This window comes from Giraffa tippelskirchi, chromosome 4, assembly GCF_054371585.1.
Source record: "Giraffa tippelskirchi isolate mGirTip1 chromosome 4, T2T-mGirTip1v1.2.pri, whole genome shotgun sequence".
NCBI lineage: Eukaryota > Metazoa > Chordata > Mammalia > Artiodactyla > Giraffidae > Giraffa > Giraffa tippelskirchi.
The window spans coordinates 184,090,727-184,111,477 of record NC_137278.1 but is presented as its reverse complement, the minus strand read 5'-3'; the positions used below and the strand labels follow the sequence as shown (position 1 = coordinate 184,111,477).

General features: G+C 36.8%; 1 protein-coding gene and 1 long non-coding RNA gene across 3 annotated transcripts in view; one reads left to right on the top strand and one right to left on the bottom strand.

The window, feature by feature from the left end:
* Positions 1-20,481, top strand: part of SLCO1C1 (solute carrier organic anion transporter family member 1C1) — a 77,333-nt gene extending 56,852 nt beyond the window's left edge. For both annotated transcript variants that reach the window (XM_081592261.1, XM_081592262.1), the window contains 6 exons: positions 631-826; positions 4,313-4,478; positions 7,413-7,597; positions 11,146-11,210; positions 18,230-18,347; positions 19,886-20,481. In XM_081592261.1, coding sequence (XP_081448387.1) covers positions 631-826; positions 4,313-4,478; positions 7,413-7,597; positions 11,146-11,210; positions 18,230-18,347; positions 19,886-20,108 — 953 coding nt within the window. In that variant the 3' untranslated portion in view covers positions 20,109-20,481. The remainder of the gene's footprint in view (positions 1-630; positions 827-4,312; positions 4,479-7,412; positions 7,598-11,145; positions 11,211-18,229; positions 18,348-19,885) is intronic.
* The window catches only part of LOC145546186 (uncharacterized), a 238,619-nt gene that overhangs the window by 97,241 nt on the left and 120,627 nt on the right, over positions 1-20,751 (bottom strand). The window lies entirely within an intron of this gene.

Sequence of the window (20,751 nt, the reverse complement as noted above, 5' to 3'; positions counted from 1 at the left end):
CTCTGAAATAAAGATAACATATGCCTATCTTCTAAGGTTGTGGTGAAGAGTAGATGTGATAGATAATATGTCAAATGCTTAACTAACTGACTGGTACACTGTAAGCAAATAAAAAAAATATAAAAGGTGCCTAATAATATGCTGTGATTGTTCATGCTGTAAGAAAGCATCAAACTAAGAGGCTGGGCAATAAAAGCAAATATTGTTGGGGTCAGAAAATAGAACCAGGCCTGTTTTTGTGCTCGTTTGTTAATTCCTTACAGTCTGTGTGCCTCATTCACAACCTTAAAAAGCATTATAATCATCTAATTGCCACCTGATTGCACCTGTTATCCCGGGGATTAGACCAAAAACACCAGATTCATTGATTGATTTGGTGTTTATTGATTTCAAACCCTATGCTAGACATTGTGATAGGAAGAACCTGGGTCTGTCAGCTGTGTTATCATTAATCTAAAACCTAGATGTTAGTGGCTGAAAAGCTCTATAAACTTAAATTGACCAAGTAGTCTAATAATAAGTTAAAAACTATTATTACACAGTTTCATATCAATCCCTTAGAAAGTTTGGGTGAATGTACTGATTTCTTTTAAAGGTTCTCAAAAATGACACATTTTTCTTTTTCCTCAGGGCTCATCAACATACCTGCAGTGGCCCTTGGAATATTCTCTGGGGGAATAGTTATGAAAAAATTCAGAATCAGTATTCGTGGTGCTGCAAAACTTTATTTGGGATCATCGGTCCTTGGGTACCTCCTATTCCTTTCCCTGTTTGCACTGGGCTGTGAAAACTCTGATGTGGCAGGATTAACTATCTCTTACCAAGGGTATGTTTACTCATTATGTAATCAGAGGAGATCAGTTTGTTTAATCAAATTAATTATTATGTTTCAAAATAAGATAATTAAATTATTAAGAATCATACCTATGAAAAGGAATTATTGTTTTATTGTGGAAGAATGGACAATGTTTATGACGTGGAAGCTGTTATTGTCACCAAAATCTGTCATTTCCTTTGAATCTAAAAGTGGAAGCAAATATTAAAAAATACCAATCCACATCTTTCTTTAGGGAAGCAACCTGATAGTAGAAAATACAGACCTTGTATTTTGCTTCTCCATTCTTAGTGAAGTGATACTGTATGAGTCATTTAATCTAGCCTCAATGTTAGTATTTTAAAAACAGAAATAATAACTCCCTTTTAAGGTTTTGTAAGGCAAGATAATACATATGAAAGGGATTAGCACTTACCCAGCACAAAATAGAAGTGCCATTCTTGGAAACAATTGCAGTTTTTTTCTTTGAACATCTAGATACCTAGAAAACTGAAATGGTTTCTATGCTACACTTTATAGTCTTTGTCATTCAAGTCAAGGGAAATTGAAGAAGAAACTGGCTATCCCTCAACCCGATGACGAACGTGCAGCTCTTTGATCACAAGAGTATTTACTGATGCTTTTAGATTTATGCCATCCTGTGTGGGGGCAGTGATTAGATTTCTTAGTTTCCAGAGTCTAAAGGCTGGGTCTTGAAGAAATTACTTCATCCTTCCCCTTTAAGAGTCCTCGCTATCACTCCGTCTCTGCACCTGAGTTCCCAGAGACAGTTCTCTTCATCCTCCTACCTATCCATACATCATTTGTTTAAAAAAAAAAAAAAAAGTATTGAGCTGCTACAGGTTGCCAGGCCAGTCTCCCTGATTTTATCTGTCCGGCTACCTAAAACTCTACCTGTTGGCTCAAAGGGCAACCATCCTGACAATATGTTCTGTTTCCTGACGATTCAGTTGCTTCTTGCTCACTGCTTGCTCTCCAGCCTCTTTCCATATTTATCTGTCTTGTGTTCATGTTCCAACACCTTCATTAAGCTAGTTTCTCCTGTTGTTACATACATACTCAGTCATGTCTGACTCTTTGCAACCTCATGGACTACAGCCCACCAGGCTCCTTAGTCCTTGGGACTTTGCTGGCAAGAATACCGAAATGGGTTGCCATTTCCTCCTCCAGGGGATCTTCCCGATTTAGGGAATGAACCCACATGTCTTGCGTTGCAAGCGGATTCTATACCACTGAGTCACAAGGGAAGCCCACATCAATTATACTTTTTGTCCTCTCAAGTGTTCAGGAAAATTAGTGAATGCAAAGTTCACAAAACATTACTTCTGGGAGTTGTCACTGCAATAGTTCGACTTAACAGAGTGTAGTGTTGCCTTGGTAACATTGAACAATATAGATCAAGAATGTTAGTTATAAACAGGAATTGCAAGAAGATTCTGGAGAGAGTAGAAATCCTGTGCCATGTTTTCCTATCTCTAAGATCCACATGGTGGATGGACAGTGGTCAAGTACTTTATATTTTGCAGTTTAGACAACACCTTACCTTTTTATCATCTCACTTCTATCTTAACGTGCCTTTATGAAGTTTTGTTACCCTCATTTAAAGAACTGAGATTAGAAAGGTCAGTTAACTTCCTTCCAGTATAATGTTTTTTCCTACTGCATTGTGCTATCTCTAAGCCAAAAGCAAATACAGAAGTAGACAACAGAAAAATTTTGAGATTTACATTAAAAGTATACTCAGATGATATTAAAAGATTCAATATTCTTAAACAAACAAAAAATTTCATTGAGTACTAGGTCCCTGAAAGCAGTTCACCTTGAAAGACTATAACTACAATGTAATAATGCTGCTGCTGCTGCTGCTGCTAAGTCGCTTCAGTCGTGTCCGACTCTGTGCGACCCCATAGAAGGCAGCCCACCAGGCCCCCCCGTCCTGGGATTCTCCTGGCAAGAACACTGGAGTGGGTTGCCATTTCCTTCTCCAATGCATGGAAGTGAAAAGTGAAAGTGAAGTCGCTCAGTTGTGTCTGACTCTTCGTGACCCCATGGACTGTAGCCCTCCAGGCTCCTCAGTCCATGGGATTTTCTAGGCAAGAGTACTGGAGAGGGGTGCCATTTCCTTCTCCAGTAATAATGCTATCATTGTTTAAATCTCCTCTTTTGAAATTGCTTTCCATATTTTTAAGAATATTCTCAACAATGGCAAAGATTTAACCTCTAAGAGTAGCTCTGTTATTGGAAGCAACCAAAGAAAAGGCAACATCACTGGGGAAATCTTTCGCCTCTCACCACAACTATTTTGAAAGAAAAATCTCATAATTATAAACTTTCTGGCATATTTTATAAAACTAATAATTAAAAATTTAAATAATGACTCTACTGCCAACACTCCTTCAGGAAACATATGCAATTAATTTCTGCTTCAAGATTATCCTAAGTGATAAATTTAATGTTACCTTCAGTGATATAAAAGAATTGACTATATAAAAAAACATGCTCTCCAGGGTTTATCCAGAGTTTCTTTGTTCCACCATGTTGTTTTGATTCCAAACATTCATTCAGGATCAATATAGAGAAGCTTTAGATATGATAGTGCAAGAAGTTTCTCTTCTGCATTGATGAGAATTCAGTCTGATGCCCAAGACAAGAACTTAGAATCCAGAGGCCTGGAAGGGTTCTAACTCTGGGTTTGTCACTGACAAACATTGTGAATTTGAGCAAGTTATCTGCCTACTTTGGCCCTGAATTTCCTGATTTTCCCAATGAGAAGTTAACCTAGATCATCCTCACTGTTCTTTTGGCTCTAATCTTCTATAATCTCGGCTCTACAGTATCCATAGTGGCCTGATTCTAAACTTTCAAAGACACATATTTGTACTTTCAGATACAGCAAAACAGTCTCAGTTAAAACTTCATGCCTTAGAGAAGAGAATAAGATAAAATATTCCTGGGTGACTTCTTAAGAGGCCTAGTTAAATAGCCTCTCATTCTGCTAGAAGATATCTCAAAGGTCTTTTGTCATTACATTTGGGGTGACCAAATCCACAGTAGTTCTACAAGATGGAATACTATATGAGAGTTTGTTATTATATTGATACATAGTAAGAGTAATTTCATAAATTGCTCTTGAAGTTTATTCTGTTTTTCTACTTTGATAGTTTTTTCAAATGCATCATAACATAGAAAAATATTGTAACATTCTAGAGTCAGTAGATGTTAGTAAAACCCATCAGCCAAGACCAGGATATCATGTAAAGTGGTAAACCTCTAAAGGTAATTATCAAAAGAAAGCTGTCTAAGAGTGAATTCACATTTAATGATGAGAAGCTGGTATTTCTGATGACAGTTGTGTTCCCTCCAGTTAAACTTTGTTGGCATTGCCATTTACATACCCAAGAACATTGATTTTTGAAAGTATTAGGGTACTGCCTACTAAGAGGTAACATTTTATATCATTACATTTTTTTTTTCCAGAACCAAACCTGTCTCTTATCATGAACGAGCTCTCTTTTCAGATTGCAACTCAAGATGCAAATGTTCAGAGACAAAATGGGAACCCATATGTGGTGAGAATGGAATCACATATGCATCAGCTTGTCTTGCTGGTTGTCAAACCTCCACCAGGAGTGGAAAGACTACTGTAAGAAACCTTCTCTAAAGTGTGTGCCCCTGGGCATGCAACAGTGCTTAACTATACAACCCTGTGGGGGCTCAGGCACCAACCCAGGGGCAGACCACACTGATAGAATCCATGGTGTTCACTCTGCCTTTGTTCTTTTGTGTGGTGGCAGAAAATAAAAGCACTACTAGTAGAACTACAGTTGTTGTAAGAATTGGGGTCAGTATGAGAATAATGAAACAGGCTGGAGGAACTTTGTAATTATGTAATCTAGTTCTCTTATTTTACTAGTAAGGAATATAGCCTCAAATGAGAATGTCTCAGTCACAAGATCATTTAATAACATCTGCCTTGGGCTCCATCTCTCCTGATCCCATGACCAGTGGTCCTTGCAGGTTTTGGAGGTCAGGACACATAGAGGCCAGTGTAAGGAAGTTTAGCCCAAAGGTCTAGCCCCAGGGGTCAGAGATCCAGAGGAGGTTGATGGTTCTGACATAGCTCTGCCTGAGATATCAAGCCAATTCATGTAATGATGAAAAGAGTAGATGGCTGGAATCAAGGATTCCTATAGGATGTAAGAGGAAGACAGGGCTGGAAATATAGGTAGGAAACCAGTTGCAAAGAGTATTGTGTACTTCAATTAAGAGTACTATGTACTTCATTAACAGATTCATTCTTCTAATCACACCTTTACAGCCCTGTCCCTAACAGACTCTTCCTCACACTCATTGTGTATAAGGCACAGTGGTCAGATGGCTTTCTGCTTGTGACTGATTAAATCTACCTGTATTTGACCGCCCCAGAGAGCTGAAAATTAAACCACACACATATTTACGTATTCTTACCCACTAGATTAAGCATGCTTGGGCAACCACTTCTATAGATAGTCTCATGCTTGTTGATTTTCCGTTTACTGTTATTTTGACATTTTATTCAGAGAAGAATGGGTTGGTCTCTAGCAACACTGCTATCAAGACCACCCACCCATCTGAAATCTGAGCTTTAACATTTCCTTCCTTTTCTTCCTTCTTGACTTTCCTCCACCCAACCCCCAACTTTGGCCACTAGACTCTGGCCTAAACCACTTGAAGGATTTTCTTTTCTTTTACTTTGGATTTGCTTTTTTTTTTAATTGAAGTATAATTGATTTACAATGTTGTGTTAATTACTGCTGTATAGCAAAGTGATTCAGTTATAATATATATACATCCTTCTTAAAATATTGTTTTCCATATGATTTATCATAGGATATGAATATAGTTCTCTGTGCTATACAGTAGGACCTTGTTGTTTATCCACTCTATATATAAAAGCTTACATTTGCTAACCCTAGCCCCTACTCTATCCCTTCCCCAACACCCTTCTCCCTTGGCAGCCGACAATCTGTTCTCAATGTCCAGGTTTCTGCTTCATAGATAGTTGCATGTGTGTAATATTTTAGATTCCACATGTAAGTGGTAACATATAGTACTTTTCTTTCTGTTTCTGACTTCCTTCACTTAGTGTGATAATCTCTAGTTACACTGAAAGGTCTTTCTTAACCAGAGCGTCCATTTATTGAAAATGTTGCATGCCAGAGACTAAGGGAAGTGCTTTAAAAAAATATTTAGACATCATGATTCTCAAGTGATTGGGTATTATTTTACTTATTTTCCTCATGTGAGAATTGAAGCATTAAGATACAAGGGATCTGCCTAAACTTATGTATCTGGTGAGAGGCAAAGTTAAGATTCAAAAGCTTTTTCACTGACACGCAAAACAAAATCAAAAATCCTATTGCTACTCCTCTTCGAAAAGGAAATGCCACTTTTATTTCATTTTTTTACCCAAAAAATGCACAGTCTTTTGTAATAAAAATGACAACTAATTACATGTACACATTCACACGTGAAACTTACAGAAGTAAACTGGTGAGGGATTATGAAAGTTGCCTCTTTATCCAAGATTTAGTTGGGTTTTACTTATCAAGGTTTTTCTTTCCTTCTCTTAATCACTATATATTCTTTCATATCTTCAAACTGTGCCCATTTATTTAACAAATTTTTACTAAGCACTTAAATTGAGGGCCTATTTTTAAGCCTACATGTACAATGATAACAAAGCAAAGAGTTTCTGCCAGAAGTTACATTCTAGTGGGGATATGTAGTTCAGAATTAAATGATTATATAATATCCTGATAAAAAGTAATAAACACTGTGAGGAAAACAAGTTAGAATAACAGTGTGGAGAGATGGAGGTACTGTTTTGAATCGGTGGTTTTGAAAGCTCTCTCTAATGAACTATCTGAGCAGAGACCTGAAGTGTGTGTGCCAACCATGTACTCCCTAGAAGAATTACCCAGCAGAGAAAACAGGAAGACCATGAGGCCTGGACTCACCACGTTTGAGGGTTGGCAAGGGTCCCATGAGAACTCATGAAGCAGAGGGAGAAGGGGAAGATCACGGAGCAATGAGATCAGAGTGGGATTCAGGAGATGCATCGTGGATAGTGTGGAAGCCTCTCTAAGGACTTGGGATTTTACCCAAGTACAATGAGAAGCCATTGGAAAGTTGAGAATAGTGATGCAATCTGACTGCCATCTTTAAAGGCTCGTGGGTTATTGTAGAAAAAAGACCAGAGCCAGGTAAGAGTAGAAACAGGTCAAGCACAAAGAGACCATGGTGGCTTGGATTTAGATGTGGTAGGGAAGAAGGTAAGGTAGCGTTGGATTTGGTGAGATTTGCTTAGAGATGGTTCTGTAGGATCAACAGTTTGTAGACCATCTGCTCTTTGGGTACTGAAATGTTTTCTCTCTCGATTTCACTTTGCTTGATACAGTCTAACACAGAAAAATACAATTTTCCCCACTGTTTGTGTTATAAATGTATACTATAAAGTCGTTTAAAATAAATATTTGTCTTTAATGTTATATAGTATTTACCTCAATAATTGGATTTTTTCTGTACTGTGTTACAGATATTTAATAACTGTACCTGTGTGGGACTTGCAGCCTCAAAATCAGGAAATTCCTCAGGCATGGTGGGCAGATGTCAAAAAGATAATGGATGTGCCAACATGTTTCTGTATTTCCTCGTAATTGCAGTCATCACATCCTATACTTTGTCTGTAGGCGGGATACCTGGATACATATTGCTTCTGAGGTGAACCTTGAATCTCCCTGCACCAATTTTAATAGAAGACACACTGTGACCATCTACTCCAAACTCTGCTCTGTGGAGTCACTGTGATTCCTTACAGCACTCTCAGGAAACTTGTTACACTGCTATGCTTTTCTCTCTTTAGGTTTTTATACAAAAATGTGGTTGGATAGAAATTTTTTTCTATTGTAATATAATTTATGCTTGAACATTTTTTATTGGCTCTCGTCTCAAAAATCGATGCAATATACACATAAGTTCAAATGTTAAAATACTAGTTTTGTAACGAGTATTCTCAGTGGTAAATGTTTCGTCCTCATTGAATTAGTATTGCAATTATTACTGTTATACAACTGATCAAGATCACCTAAAGATACTACAAATTTTGATGAAATTGTTAAACATGAAAAGTCACCATTTATTGTAAGTCAGTCTTTTATGAGATGGATTAGGTGACTGAAATTAATTCACACATCAAAGGATTATTTTTTCTAAATGAAGCTAATCAAAATAGTATATATATTTTTAATTTCCCACAGCTTATATTATAGAAATTGATTAGGAATATTTATAGAAAATAGGACCAAACATCCACAAATCTGTTTTCATAAAAGGGTTTTTAAAAAATTATTTATTAGTTATTAAATTCTTGGGCTGTAGTACAAGGCATGCAGGATCTTAGTTCCCCAACATGCATCTCCTTCCCTAGATCACCAGGGAAGTCCCTCATAAAAGGATTTAATGGGAACATGAGATATTGATGTTTTCAAATGGAAGCATAGGTTTAGTGGGAAAGTGTTACACCAGAATTCTCAGACTGGGATCATTCTCCACAGGTACCTATTTCTTCAACATTTTCTTATGTAGTGCCAAGTAGTCACCTGGGCGTCGTGAATAAACAGGTGAACAGAGGAAGAGTTTTCCTCACCACCAGCTCATAAATGAACCACACTTTATTTTGATGCCAGAAAGAAACATGTTTGCTTAAAGGAGAAAAGTTGTAATTTTTGATCATTTTAAAGCAGAGATTAAATATTATGCATATGAAGAATTTACTAGCATGGTTAACACTCAGTAGTTATTATATATCCTCATGATTATCGCTATTAAAATCCATCAGTTCAAGCTATGCATGCATACTCTGTCGCTATGTTGTGTCCAACTTGGACACCTCATGGACTATAGCCTACCAGGCTCCTCTGCCCATAGGAGTTCCAAGGCAAGAATACTGGAATGGGTTGCCACTTCCTTCTCCAGGGGATCTTCCCAAGCCAGAGATCGAACCAGTATCTCCTGCATTGACAGGCAGATTCTTTACCACTGAGTAACCAGGGAGGTCCCAGTTCAAGATATACAGTCATTTTATTAAAGATGCTCTTGTTATTTTAGATAATCTTGTACTTGGCTGGTAAATTCAGATCCACGCTACTTACCAAAAGCACTCAGCATGTCACAGTGATTTTAATTCAACTTAAGTCAATAGGGTCCCATGGTTTTAGACCAAAACCCACAAAAACTAGCTATAGGTCATTAATCCTTTATTGTGCCTCATATTCTTACAAATTGTTAGAATTATTCCATCTTTGCTTCTATACTGATAAAACTTGATTTTACTTTACCTAATACCATTTCCAGTTGAGCTATTTCAAATCCTCAAAGGTGATGCTGTGAAAGTGCTGCACTCGATATGCCAGCAAATTTGGAAAACTCAGCAGTGGCCACAGGACTGGAAAAGGTCAATTTTCGTTCCAATCCCAAAGAAAGGCAATGCCAAAGAATGCTCAAACTAGCGCACAATTGCACTCATCTCACATGCTAGTAAAGTAATGCTCAAAATTCTCCAAGCCAGGCTTCAGCAATACGTGAACCGTGAACTTCCAGATGTTCAAGCTGGTTTTAGAAAAGGCAGATGAACCAGAGATCAAATTGCCAGTATCTGCTGGATCATCGAAAAAGCAAGAGAGTTCCAGAAAAACATCTATTTCTGCTTTATTGACTATGCCAAAGCCTTTGACTGTGTGGATCACAATAAACTGTGGAAAATTCTGAAAGAGATGGGAATACCAGACCACTTGACCTGCCTCTTGAGACACCTGTATGCAGGTCAGGAAGCAACAGTTAGAACTGGACATGGAACAACAGACTGGTTCCAAATAGGAAAAGGAGTACGTCAAGGCTGTATATTGTCACTCTGCTTATTTAACTTATATGCAGAGTACATCATGAGAAACGCTGGGCTGGAAGAAACACAAGCTGGAATCAAGATTGCCGGGAGAAATATCAATAATCTCAGATATGCGGATGACACCACCCTTATGGCAGAAAGTGAAAAGGAACTAAAGAGCCTCTTGATGAAGGTGAAAGAGGAGAGTGAAAGAGTTGGCTTAAAGCTCAATGTTCAGAAAACTAAGATCATGGCATCCGGTCCCATCACTTCATGGCAAATAGATGGGGAAACAGTGGAAACAGTGTCAGACTTTATTTTTGGGGGCTCCAGAATCACTGCTGATGGTGACTGCAGCCATGAAATTAAAAGACACTTACTCCTTGGAAGGAAGGTTATGGCCAACCTAGATAGCATATTTAAAAGCAGAGACATTACTTTGCCAACAAAAGTATGTCTAGTCAAGGCTATGGTTTTTCCAGTGGTCATGTATGGATGTGAGAGTTGGACAGTGAAGAAAGCTGAGCGCTGAAGAATTGATGCTTTTGAACTGTGGTGTTGAAGAAGACTCTTGAGAGTCCCTTGGACTGCAAGGAGATCCAATCAATCCATCCTAAAGGAGATCAGTCCTGGGTGTTCATTGGAAGGTCTGATGTTGAAGCTGAAACTCCAATACTTTGTCCACCTCATGCGAAAGGTTGACTCATTGGAACAGACCCTAATGCTGGGTAGGATTGGGGGCGGGAGAAGAAGGGGACGACAGAGGATGAGATGGTTGGATGGCATCACCGACTCGATGGACATGGGTTTGGGTAGACTCCGGGAGTTAGTGATGGACAGGGAGGCCTGGCATGCTGCAATTCATGGGGTCGCAAAGAGTTGGACACAACTGAGCGACTGAACTGAACTGAACTGAATACCATTTGAATATGTCATATAAGAGTGATTTATCTTTTAGAAATATTAACTAAAAACCCAATACATTGCATATAATTGAACACGGCTTCTACATAATTTGCTTTCCCTATGCTAGAATATGTGGTTCTCCATAAATGCTACTTGAATTCTGAGATTCTACATGCAGTAGCCAAAAAAAATAATAACTAAATTTTTTAAAAAATTATACAAAAAAGATTTGTGGATATTTGGTCCTATTTTCTGTAGATATTTCCTAACCAGTTTCTATTATATAAGCTGTGGGAAATTAAAAATATATACAATATTTTGATCAGTTTAATTTTAGAGAAACTTAACAGTCATCCTTTGACATGTGAATTAATTTCAAAGTAACCTAATCCACCTCATTAAAGACTGATTTATAATAAACTGACTTTACTATATGCTTTAATGCACTATTTTTTTGTAATAGTGCTTTTGTTGTTTTTAGGTGCATTAAACCACAACTTAAGTCTTTTGCCCTGGGTATCTACACCTTATCAGTAAGAGTTCTTGGTAAGTATAATCTATGCTTAAATTATGGTAGCCATTATAAGTATATTTTAATAGTCTTCTAAATATTTTTACAGAATTATGATACATAACTAAATGCTGTAGGTAGTAGATTCATGTTCTTTTAATTTTATTCCCTCCTTTATGTCCTTCTTCCCTCCCTCTTTTCCTTGAATACTCTCCTTTTTTCCAGAAATATTTATCGAGAATCAATGATGTATCCATAATAAAGTGATCTTATGAGAGTAATAATATTTTTTTTATAACAATCTTGCCTCTTCTAGTACTGATCTAGTCTCCAAAAACCCATTGCTATTATAAAAGAGCCCTCTGAGAGGAAAGCAAAAAATGAATTAGTAAAAAAATCTCAAGTCTAAATATAAATTCTTTTGAACTACTTTCAATGCTAGTATATATCACTGGTAGAAAGATCATCCAAACGGTCAAAGCAGTATGGCTTGGAGTTCAAGATTTCTTAAATGTAATTGAAATGATTTTTTATGACTATCAGAATTTTCAATATTCATTAGTTAAAACCTATAGAAAACAGAGTGAATAAGTCAGATTAGGTTTTGTCCTTCAAGAGTTTATATTCTAAAGAAGAAAGGGAAACCATTATAAACGTTCCTCTGGGCATCCATGGAGGCTCAGACAGTAAAGAATTTGCCTGCAATGAGGGAGACCTGGGTTGGGAAGATCCCTGGAGAAGGGCATGGCAACCCACTCTAATACTCCTGCCTGGAGAACCCCGTGGACAGAAGAGCCTGGTGGGCTACATTCCATGGGATCGCAAAGAGTCGGAGACAGAGCAACTAAGAACAGCACAGCAATTTGCCAAGGAGCTACTTGGGAGAAAAACTAAAATTCAGAGTTTTAAATAAATGGGTTTATGTAACTTGGGATATAAAAAGGATATAAAAGGATATCCAATATAAAAAGGGATATATACAAAGATACAACATAATCCTGGGAAAACAATGAAAATGGAGGTCTATGCCATCACAGTTGGCTCAAATTCTACAATATTAAAACAGAGATTATTTAGAAAAAAGGTTATTGAGTCTGATGTACATCCCAGGCTGTAATTAGTCTGTCTACCTCCTTTTGGGAACATAGATGTAACCACAGTATGAAACACATCTTAATTAAAAAAAATAATTCATAAAGTTGACCCCATAAAAATGAAGATACATTTAATCTTATATGATATCATTTATTGGTGTTATTTAGTTGCTATATCATATCTGACTCCTTAGTGACCCCATGGACTATAGCCTGCCAGATTCCTCTGCCCATGGGTTTCTCCAACAAGAATACTGGAGTGGGTTGCCCTGCCCTCCTCCAGGGGATCTTTCCAACTCAAGGATCGAACCCATGTCTCCTGCATTGGCAGGCAGATTCTGTACCACTGAGCCACCTGGGAAGCCCCATGTATCATTTATAGATAGAACCTAAAAATTACAGCAAACTAGTTAATATAACCCCCCAAAAAGCAGACTCACAGATATAGAGAACTAATGGTTATCAGTGGTGGGGGGCAATATTGGGGTGAGGGAGTGAGATACAAACTACTGGGTATAGGATAGGCTCAAGGATCTATTGCACAACATGGGAAATGTAGCCAATACTTTGTAAATGCTGTAAATGAAAAGTAACCTTCAAAAAATAAAAATATAATTAAAAATGAAAACATATCATAAAGCAAATGAAAAACTACATATAGTATTTTTTTTCAATCTATATAACAGATGAGTAACTAACATCCTATTATATGGAGAATGCCTAGGTACTGAAAACAAAAAGATCAAAGCTCTAAGAGAAAAGTGGCATCGGCAGTTTAGTGGCTAAGTTGTGTTCGACTCTTGCGACCCCATGGACTATAGCCTGCAGGCTCCTCTGCCCATGGGATTCTCCAGGCAAGAATACTGGAGTGGGTTGCCATTTCCTTCTCCAGGAGATCGTCCCAATTCAGGAATCGAACCCGGGTCTCCTGTATTTGCAGGCAGATTCTTTACTGACTGAGCTATGAGGGAAGCCCAAAAGTGGGTAAATGTATAAACAACCATTTCATGGAAAAATAAATGGATACATCTTAATATATAAAAAGATGGTCAAGGCCCCTCATAAGAAGAAGAGTACAAACTAAAGCTATGCTAAGACACTGATTCTTACTTAACAGACCGGAAAATTACCAAATGTTGTTTGTTATGTATTATAATACAAATAGAAAATCGATACACTCATACATTGCTATTGTAAAAATTATACTATTGCTGGAGAAGGACATTTGGCAATAACTAAAAAAATTACATCTAGATTTATCTCTTGACCTAGCAATCCTACTTCTAGCAATTGATGCCAAAAAATGAGCTCCTGAAAATTTGAATTGTAATCTCATGGAAGGTCCAATCATTGTGGCATTATTTATATTAGTAAAAGGCTACAAGCAGTCTAAATGTACATCAATATGAGACTGGTTAAATAAACTATAGTAAACCCACATAAGGAAATACTTTACAGCTGTATGGACAAATGGGGAAAAGTCTCTAATGTTACCAAGTTTATTAGTCAGTACAGGCTGTCATAACAATACACCATGGACTGAGGGGCCTAAACAATAGGAAGTTACTGCCTCATAGTTCTAAAGGCTGCCAAGTCCAAGATCAATGTGCCAACAGACTGGTGTCTGGTGAGACCTCTCTTCCTATGTGTAGATGGCCACCTTCTCACTGTGCATTCACACTACCTTTTCTCTGTGCACAGAGAGCAGTCTTTGGTGTCTCTTCCTCTTCTTATAAGGACAGTATATACACTACTATGCATAAAATGCGCTCCCCAGATGGTGCTAGTGGTAAAGAACCTGTCTGCCAGTGCAGGAGACATAAGAGACGCAGGTTCAATTCCCGGGTTGGAAAGATCCCCTGGAAGAGGGCATGGCAACCCACTCCAGTGTTCTTGCCTGGAGAATCCCACAGACAAGGGAGTCTGGCAGGCTACAGGCCATAGGGTTGCAAAAAGTCAGACGTGACTGAAGGACTTAGCATGCATGAATGTAGAAAATAGATAACTAATGAGAACCTGAGGGCTTCCCTGATAGCTCAGTTGGTAAAGAACCTGCCTGCAATGCAGGAGATCCCGGTTCAGTTCCTGGGTTGGGAAGATCCCCTGGAGAAGGGATAGGCTACCCACTCCAGTATACTTGGGCTTCCTTTGTGGCTCAGCTGGTAAAGAATCCTCCTGCAATGCAGGAGACCTGAGTTTGATCCCTGGGTTGGGAAGATCCCCTGGAGAAGGGAACAGCTGCCCACTTCAGTATTCTGGCCTGGAGAATTCCATGGACTACAGTCCATGGGGTCATAAAGAGTAGGACACAACTGAACAACTTTCACTTCCAATGAGAACTTACTGTATAACCCAGATATACTGTATAGCAGATATATATACAGATACACTGTATATTCTGTATAGCACAGAACTTACTGTATAGCACTCTACTCAGCACTCTGTGGTGACCAAAATGGAAAGAAAATCTAAAAAAGAGGGGATGTATGTACACAAACAGCTGATTCATTTTGCTATACAGCAGAAACTAACACAACTTTGTAAAGAAACTATATAATAATTTTTTTTAATGGCAGTCTCCCTATCAGATTAGGGCTTCACTCTTACGACCTCATTTGACCTTGATTATCTCAATTATTTTGCTTCCACATGCAATCATATTGGGAGTTAGGGCTTCAATTTATAAATTGTGGAGGGACACAATTCATGTCAAATGATCTCCAGGATATGCAACTAAGTTAAGAAAGCAAAATGTAGAAAACTGTATACAGTATGATGCATTTGGTGTAAGTATAGAAAGGTGAAAATATTATACACACGCACAGGTGTGTATTTGCTCTTGTTAACAAGAAACAATGGAAGAATAAACTAAAAATGAATAATAATTTTTTAAAAAGTTGCCTGTTAGGGAAGAAAGAAAAAAACAGGGGGAGAGAACAGGATGGAAATGAGACTTTGTAAATATAGCTGTTGTATAATTTTTAGTTTGAAATAATGCAAAAAGTTTATATAGTTTTAAATAATTAAAAGAACCAAAGAAATTCTTAAAACAAATCAAAACTAACTGTATATTACAGGAGTGACACACCATACAGAAAAAACATTAAACTACATGAAAAACAGAATTACTACGAATTCCCCATTGCTTCAGTACATTTTATAGTATTGTTTTTAATAGTAACTTTGGCATTGTTATGTTAAAACTATTATATATTTTAAGATAAAGCAGATAAGACGTTATGTTAATATCATTAGGAATCAATATTTTCAGCATAATAGAAAAGTGATAAAAGCATAAAATATTGTAAGTAAAATTCATTCTTAATTTAAACTTAAAATGTCAATATGAACTCATATAGTTTTATTTTAAAATAATGTGTATTTTACAACTCTGTCTCCTGAAAAATCTAGAATCTATTTAACCCAGGAGAAATGAGCACCCATAGCAATGAATCTGTGGTATCTAAATATCATTCCTCAATAAAGAAACCATAGGACCTTGGAAAACTGACCAAGGTCTAGGTTAGAAAATATATAACATGATTGTGGGACAACTTTTGGTGCAAGAAAGTGAGAAAGCTATCAAAGGGATATATCAAAAGGACACAGGAACAATCTGAGGACCTTGGTCCAAGGTGAGATAATTCTGAAAATAATAAATAAAAATATTATTATATGAAAAAAAAGAAAAAAATTATTATATTAATATATAACAATCATTGTAATAGCTGCAGTGTCTCAAAATACATTGAATATAAAAAAGATATAATGATACCTAAGTAATTTTGTAAAATTTGTAAATTTGTAAGTTTGTAATGATACCTAAGTAATTTTGAAGAATACTAGGACGCCAACTCATTATTCTTAAAATGGAAAAGAATTGAACATTTACCCTGCCTTCCTCCTACTAATTGTATTTCAAAGTGACCAAGTATATAATTATGAAGATAAGTTCTTTTATAGAGAAATCCTAAATTATTTACACAAGAAATAATGCAATTTTGAAAAATCTGCTTTGCAACCTTATCAATAGTTGTTAAAAGCTACAAGTGAAAATGAATGAAAAACTTAGTAATGGAGGGCATAGCATGAACCTGTTTCATTTTAACATTACTAAGAGTGGAAAGCAGGCAGAAAGTGTCTCCTGTCTGAACACAAACCACCTATGTCTTATTCCTGCCTGAGTCAATGCAGGCCCTACCAAATTATTGGGAAAATGAAGGATAGGAGAACAACGCAAATGATGTTGTGAAACAGTCAGTCAAACCCAGACTGTGGCACATTCTACAGGACAAATGTCTTTTTTCAAAAATCATTACTATATAAAAAAAAAAGTTGGGAAAGAAACTGATATAAAGAGCCATTAGGTAAATTTAATGTGTCTACTTGGTTTGAATTCTGGTTAGAATGAACCAGTTCTAAAGCAATGCCTTGAAGACATTTAGAAAAGTTTGAATATGAGTTCAATAGGATTAAAAAAATTATTTTAATATGTGTTATGTGTTAAATGGCACAGTGATATTTTTTAATTTATGGGTTTTTTATTTTATGTTTATTGTATTTATATTTTTATATATTTTTTATTTTATTTTATATATATTATATTTTATATATATATATATTTTTTAATTTTTGGCCAAGCTACACAGCATGTGGGCTCTTAGTTCCCTGACCAGAGATCAAACCCACATGCCCTGCATTGGAAGTGCAGAGTCTTAACCACGGGACCAACCAGGGAAGTTCCCATAGTGATATGTTTAAAAAATCCTGTCAGAGGTGTGTTCTGAAATACGTGTAAGGAGACTTGCTTAATAGCTGAGATATCTCTTAAAATGTTACTTTAAAAAAGCTTCTGGATGGACAACAGATTGAGGGACTGAAGAAATATGACACAAAAATAACAAAATTTTAATAATTGTTAAAGTTAGTGATGGTACATAAAGTCGCACTATATCATCCTCTCTAATTTTGTGAAGGTTTGAAATTTTGCCATTATGAAAATTTTAAAACATACAGAAGATGGCAAGTCTTTGAATACTGAGGAATGTCTTCACATTATTAGGAGCAATGTAAAGTTATTAATAGTTATCATCTAAATGTTTTTAGGTGACAATCTGTTTAGTTCGAGAATGTATATAAAAATAATTTTTATTTATGATGTCAAAAATCCAAATTAACCATTCAACTTTATCAATATAAGCTTTACCATATAGCTTTTAGTGATCTTGTTTTATGGGACTCTATGCAAAATAAAAGTTTATGCAGTTAGTTCTTTTTTGAATCTGGAATTCTCATCTTGGTACAAAGAGAGAGTTGTTGCTTAGTTGCTGAGTCAGGTCTGACTCTTTTGCGACCCCTACCAGGCTCCTCTGTCCATGGGATTTCTCAGACAAGAATACTAGCTACTGCTGCTGCTGCTAAGTCGCTTCAGTCGTGTCCGACTCTGTGCAACCCCAAAGACGGCAGCCCACCAGGCTCCGCCGTTCCTGGGATTCTCCAGGCAAGAACACTGGAGTGGGTTGCCATTTCCTTCTCCAGTGCATGAAAGAGTTGGTTGCTATTTCCTTCTCCAGGGGATCTTCCCAACCCAGGGATCAAACGTGCATCTCCTGCATTGGCAGACAGATTCTTTACCACTGAGCCTCCAGGGAAGGCTTTACAAAGAGTTGAGAAACTTGCAAATCATTTCCTTTGTAAATGTACATTTTCCTTACAAAAGGGAGACTTATGCTCTGTCTTCAGAGCTTCTTCTACGACTTGTTTCTCAAAATTATCAGTTCAAAATAATCTTTATACCAGAGGCATACTTGAGGGTGGCATATTCTGGTCTCCTGGAGAGGCCCTGCTATTTCCAAAGAAGTGAATTTTGGACAGAATGTGGTTTCTGAGAGTCATTCTTTGTAGGCTAACCAAAAAGATATGCATATATTTTTAGTGGCAATTACTTGTTTTTCTCACAGCAGGAATCCCATCTCCCATATATTTTGGAGTTTTGATTGATACTTCATGCCTCAAGTGGGGATTTAAAAGATGTGGAAGTAAAGGATCCTGTAGATTGTATGATTCAAATGCTTTCAGGTACCGTATCAAACTCTTTCCTACATCTCATTGCTACCACATGCCAGGTTTGCAAGAGGCAACTGGCACGAATAATCCTCACAGTTTCATCACTAGTAAAGAAAAGGAGAATCTAATCCAGAAGTTTGTCCTGTTTTAAAGAATAATTCTATTATCATCTGACCATTTGGCTAGATCTTTCGTTTTCCCCCATTCTTAATCTTGACTCCCATCATTTAAAAAAGATAAGACAGAAGATTTCAGAATAGAGTAGGATTTTCAAAGTTTATGCACACAACTGAGTTAATTCTCTGAAACTCAGAAGCATTTAGATTTAGGTCACATTTGGGGTTTAATTCTTTTTTTTTTCCAAACTGAGCCAAATTGTCCCATTTACGTCAGATATAATCCCCCTGGGCAAGATTTGGATTTGGCTCTAAATCTGTCCGGCTTTTATTGCCAAACTGATGTTCAATTATTCCAGTACTTGAAATGCATAAAAGTAAAAGGTTTTCTCTATGTGTGTATGGGGTTGAAGGCATGGATTTTTCACTATGGTATCATTCAATGCAATTCAGCAAACATTTAGCCCCCTTAGTGCTTAAAGCAATGCTTCAATGGCTTAAAAGCAGGAAGGATTTTTTTTTTTTTTCTATTTACAAGCTGAGTATTCTCCAGAAAAATAAACTTGGTGCTAAACCCTGTAAGTTGGAAGTTGGATGTGAATTGAGCTGACCATCTCAAATAAATTTGCTTAATAGGCTTTGATGATATGTGAGAAATTTATGTTGGTCTTTGAAAGGGACCTGATCTATGAGGAAGATTGGCACTTTATTCACATTTACTCAGGCTGTATTTTACTGTAAAGACAATGTAACTTAGAGACTATGAGTGTATGTATAAGGTGACCAGCATGAGTCATTCAACCTGTGCTTTCAGACCTTCATGTCTTATGATCTAATAGAACTAAAGGCTTCTCATGGAAGACACTGACGTAAACCTCTGGTTTGCTTAGGTCACGCTAGTGTACTAAGATCTCCAATTCCCCCTTAATGTTACTTCTTGCAGTTTTTCTGTAGGAGTGAATTTGGGCAAGTTTTAAGGGGAGGATAACCATATAATTTATCATTCAAATCTCGATATTTTTGACAAGGAAAGGGGAAACTATTAAAGATTACCCTGGGACAACACTAGCTTATGCTAGCTTATGCTGGGACTGTTCTAAGCAAACAGGTATATAGTCACCTGGTCTAAGGAAATAAGTTACAGAGAGGATGGAAAGGATTATATAATTAGCAGTAACTGAAAATGATGATACTACTAAAAATTTGCTTTATACTAGCTTACTGCCTTCAATAGTCTGCAAATGTTCACAAAAAGGCCTTTTATAGCCACTGAATCTGCATTTTTAAAGAAAACCATCCTCATGATAGTTTTATTGATATTGATTGATTTGATACTGACTGATTTCATTGATATTGATATTTTTGGATATTATTACATTTTATTTAAAATTGGATAGCTACAATAATTAAGACTGAGGTTCTGTCTTCTTCTAGACACATATATCTGGGACTAACCATGATGCTTGGCATAATGTCCATTTTCCTAAGTACTGCAGTGCTTTTCACGTTAAAGAAAAATTATGTTTCAAAACACAGAAGCTTCAGAACCAAGAGAGAAAGAACAATAGTGTCAACAAGAATCAGGAAGGAGAAGTGTACTACAAGTGATCATTTGCTACAACCCAACTATTGGCCAGGCAAGGAAACACAACTTTAGAAAAATGGTGACTTGAAGCCATGTTTTCTGATTTCTGGAAATTCTGCAAACCAATTTTAATCAGAAGGGTTTTAAATGTGTGAATTCTTTCTCCTTTCAAAAAGCGGTCTGCTTTGTTTTTGATACTGTACCTGATAACAAACATAATTAATCATGTTATAGAAGATGTAGATGGTAAAGTTAATCTTAAATATTTTAATTTATAAACAAATTCCTTATATTATTTACTCATTCTGCGGAATTTTGCCTGTGCCCATTGATATATTAGCTGTACTTCTAGTAGAACAATTGTCAATATAATTCAATGGCTATATGTAATTTCCAAACCGACATACTTGCCTAGGATAAAAGAATACTTAAGGAAAAAAATTAAGCATTTTGTGTGTGTGTTCAGTCACTCAGTTGTGTCTGACTCTCTCCAACCCCACAGACTGTAGCTCGCCATGGGAAAAATTCCATGGAATTTTCCAGGCAAGAATACTAGAGGAGGTTGTCACCATTTCCCACTCCAGGGAATCTTCCTGACCCAGGGACTGAACCTGTGTCTCTACTGTCTCCTGCATGGGCAGACAGATTCTTTACTACTAGCACCACCCACCTAGGAAACATCATCCTTCAAATATCAACTTAATGATGATGTTTG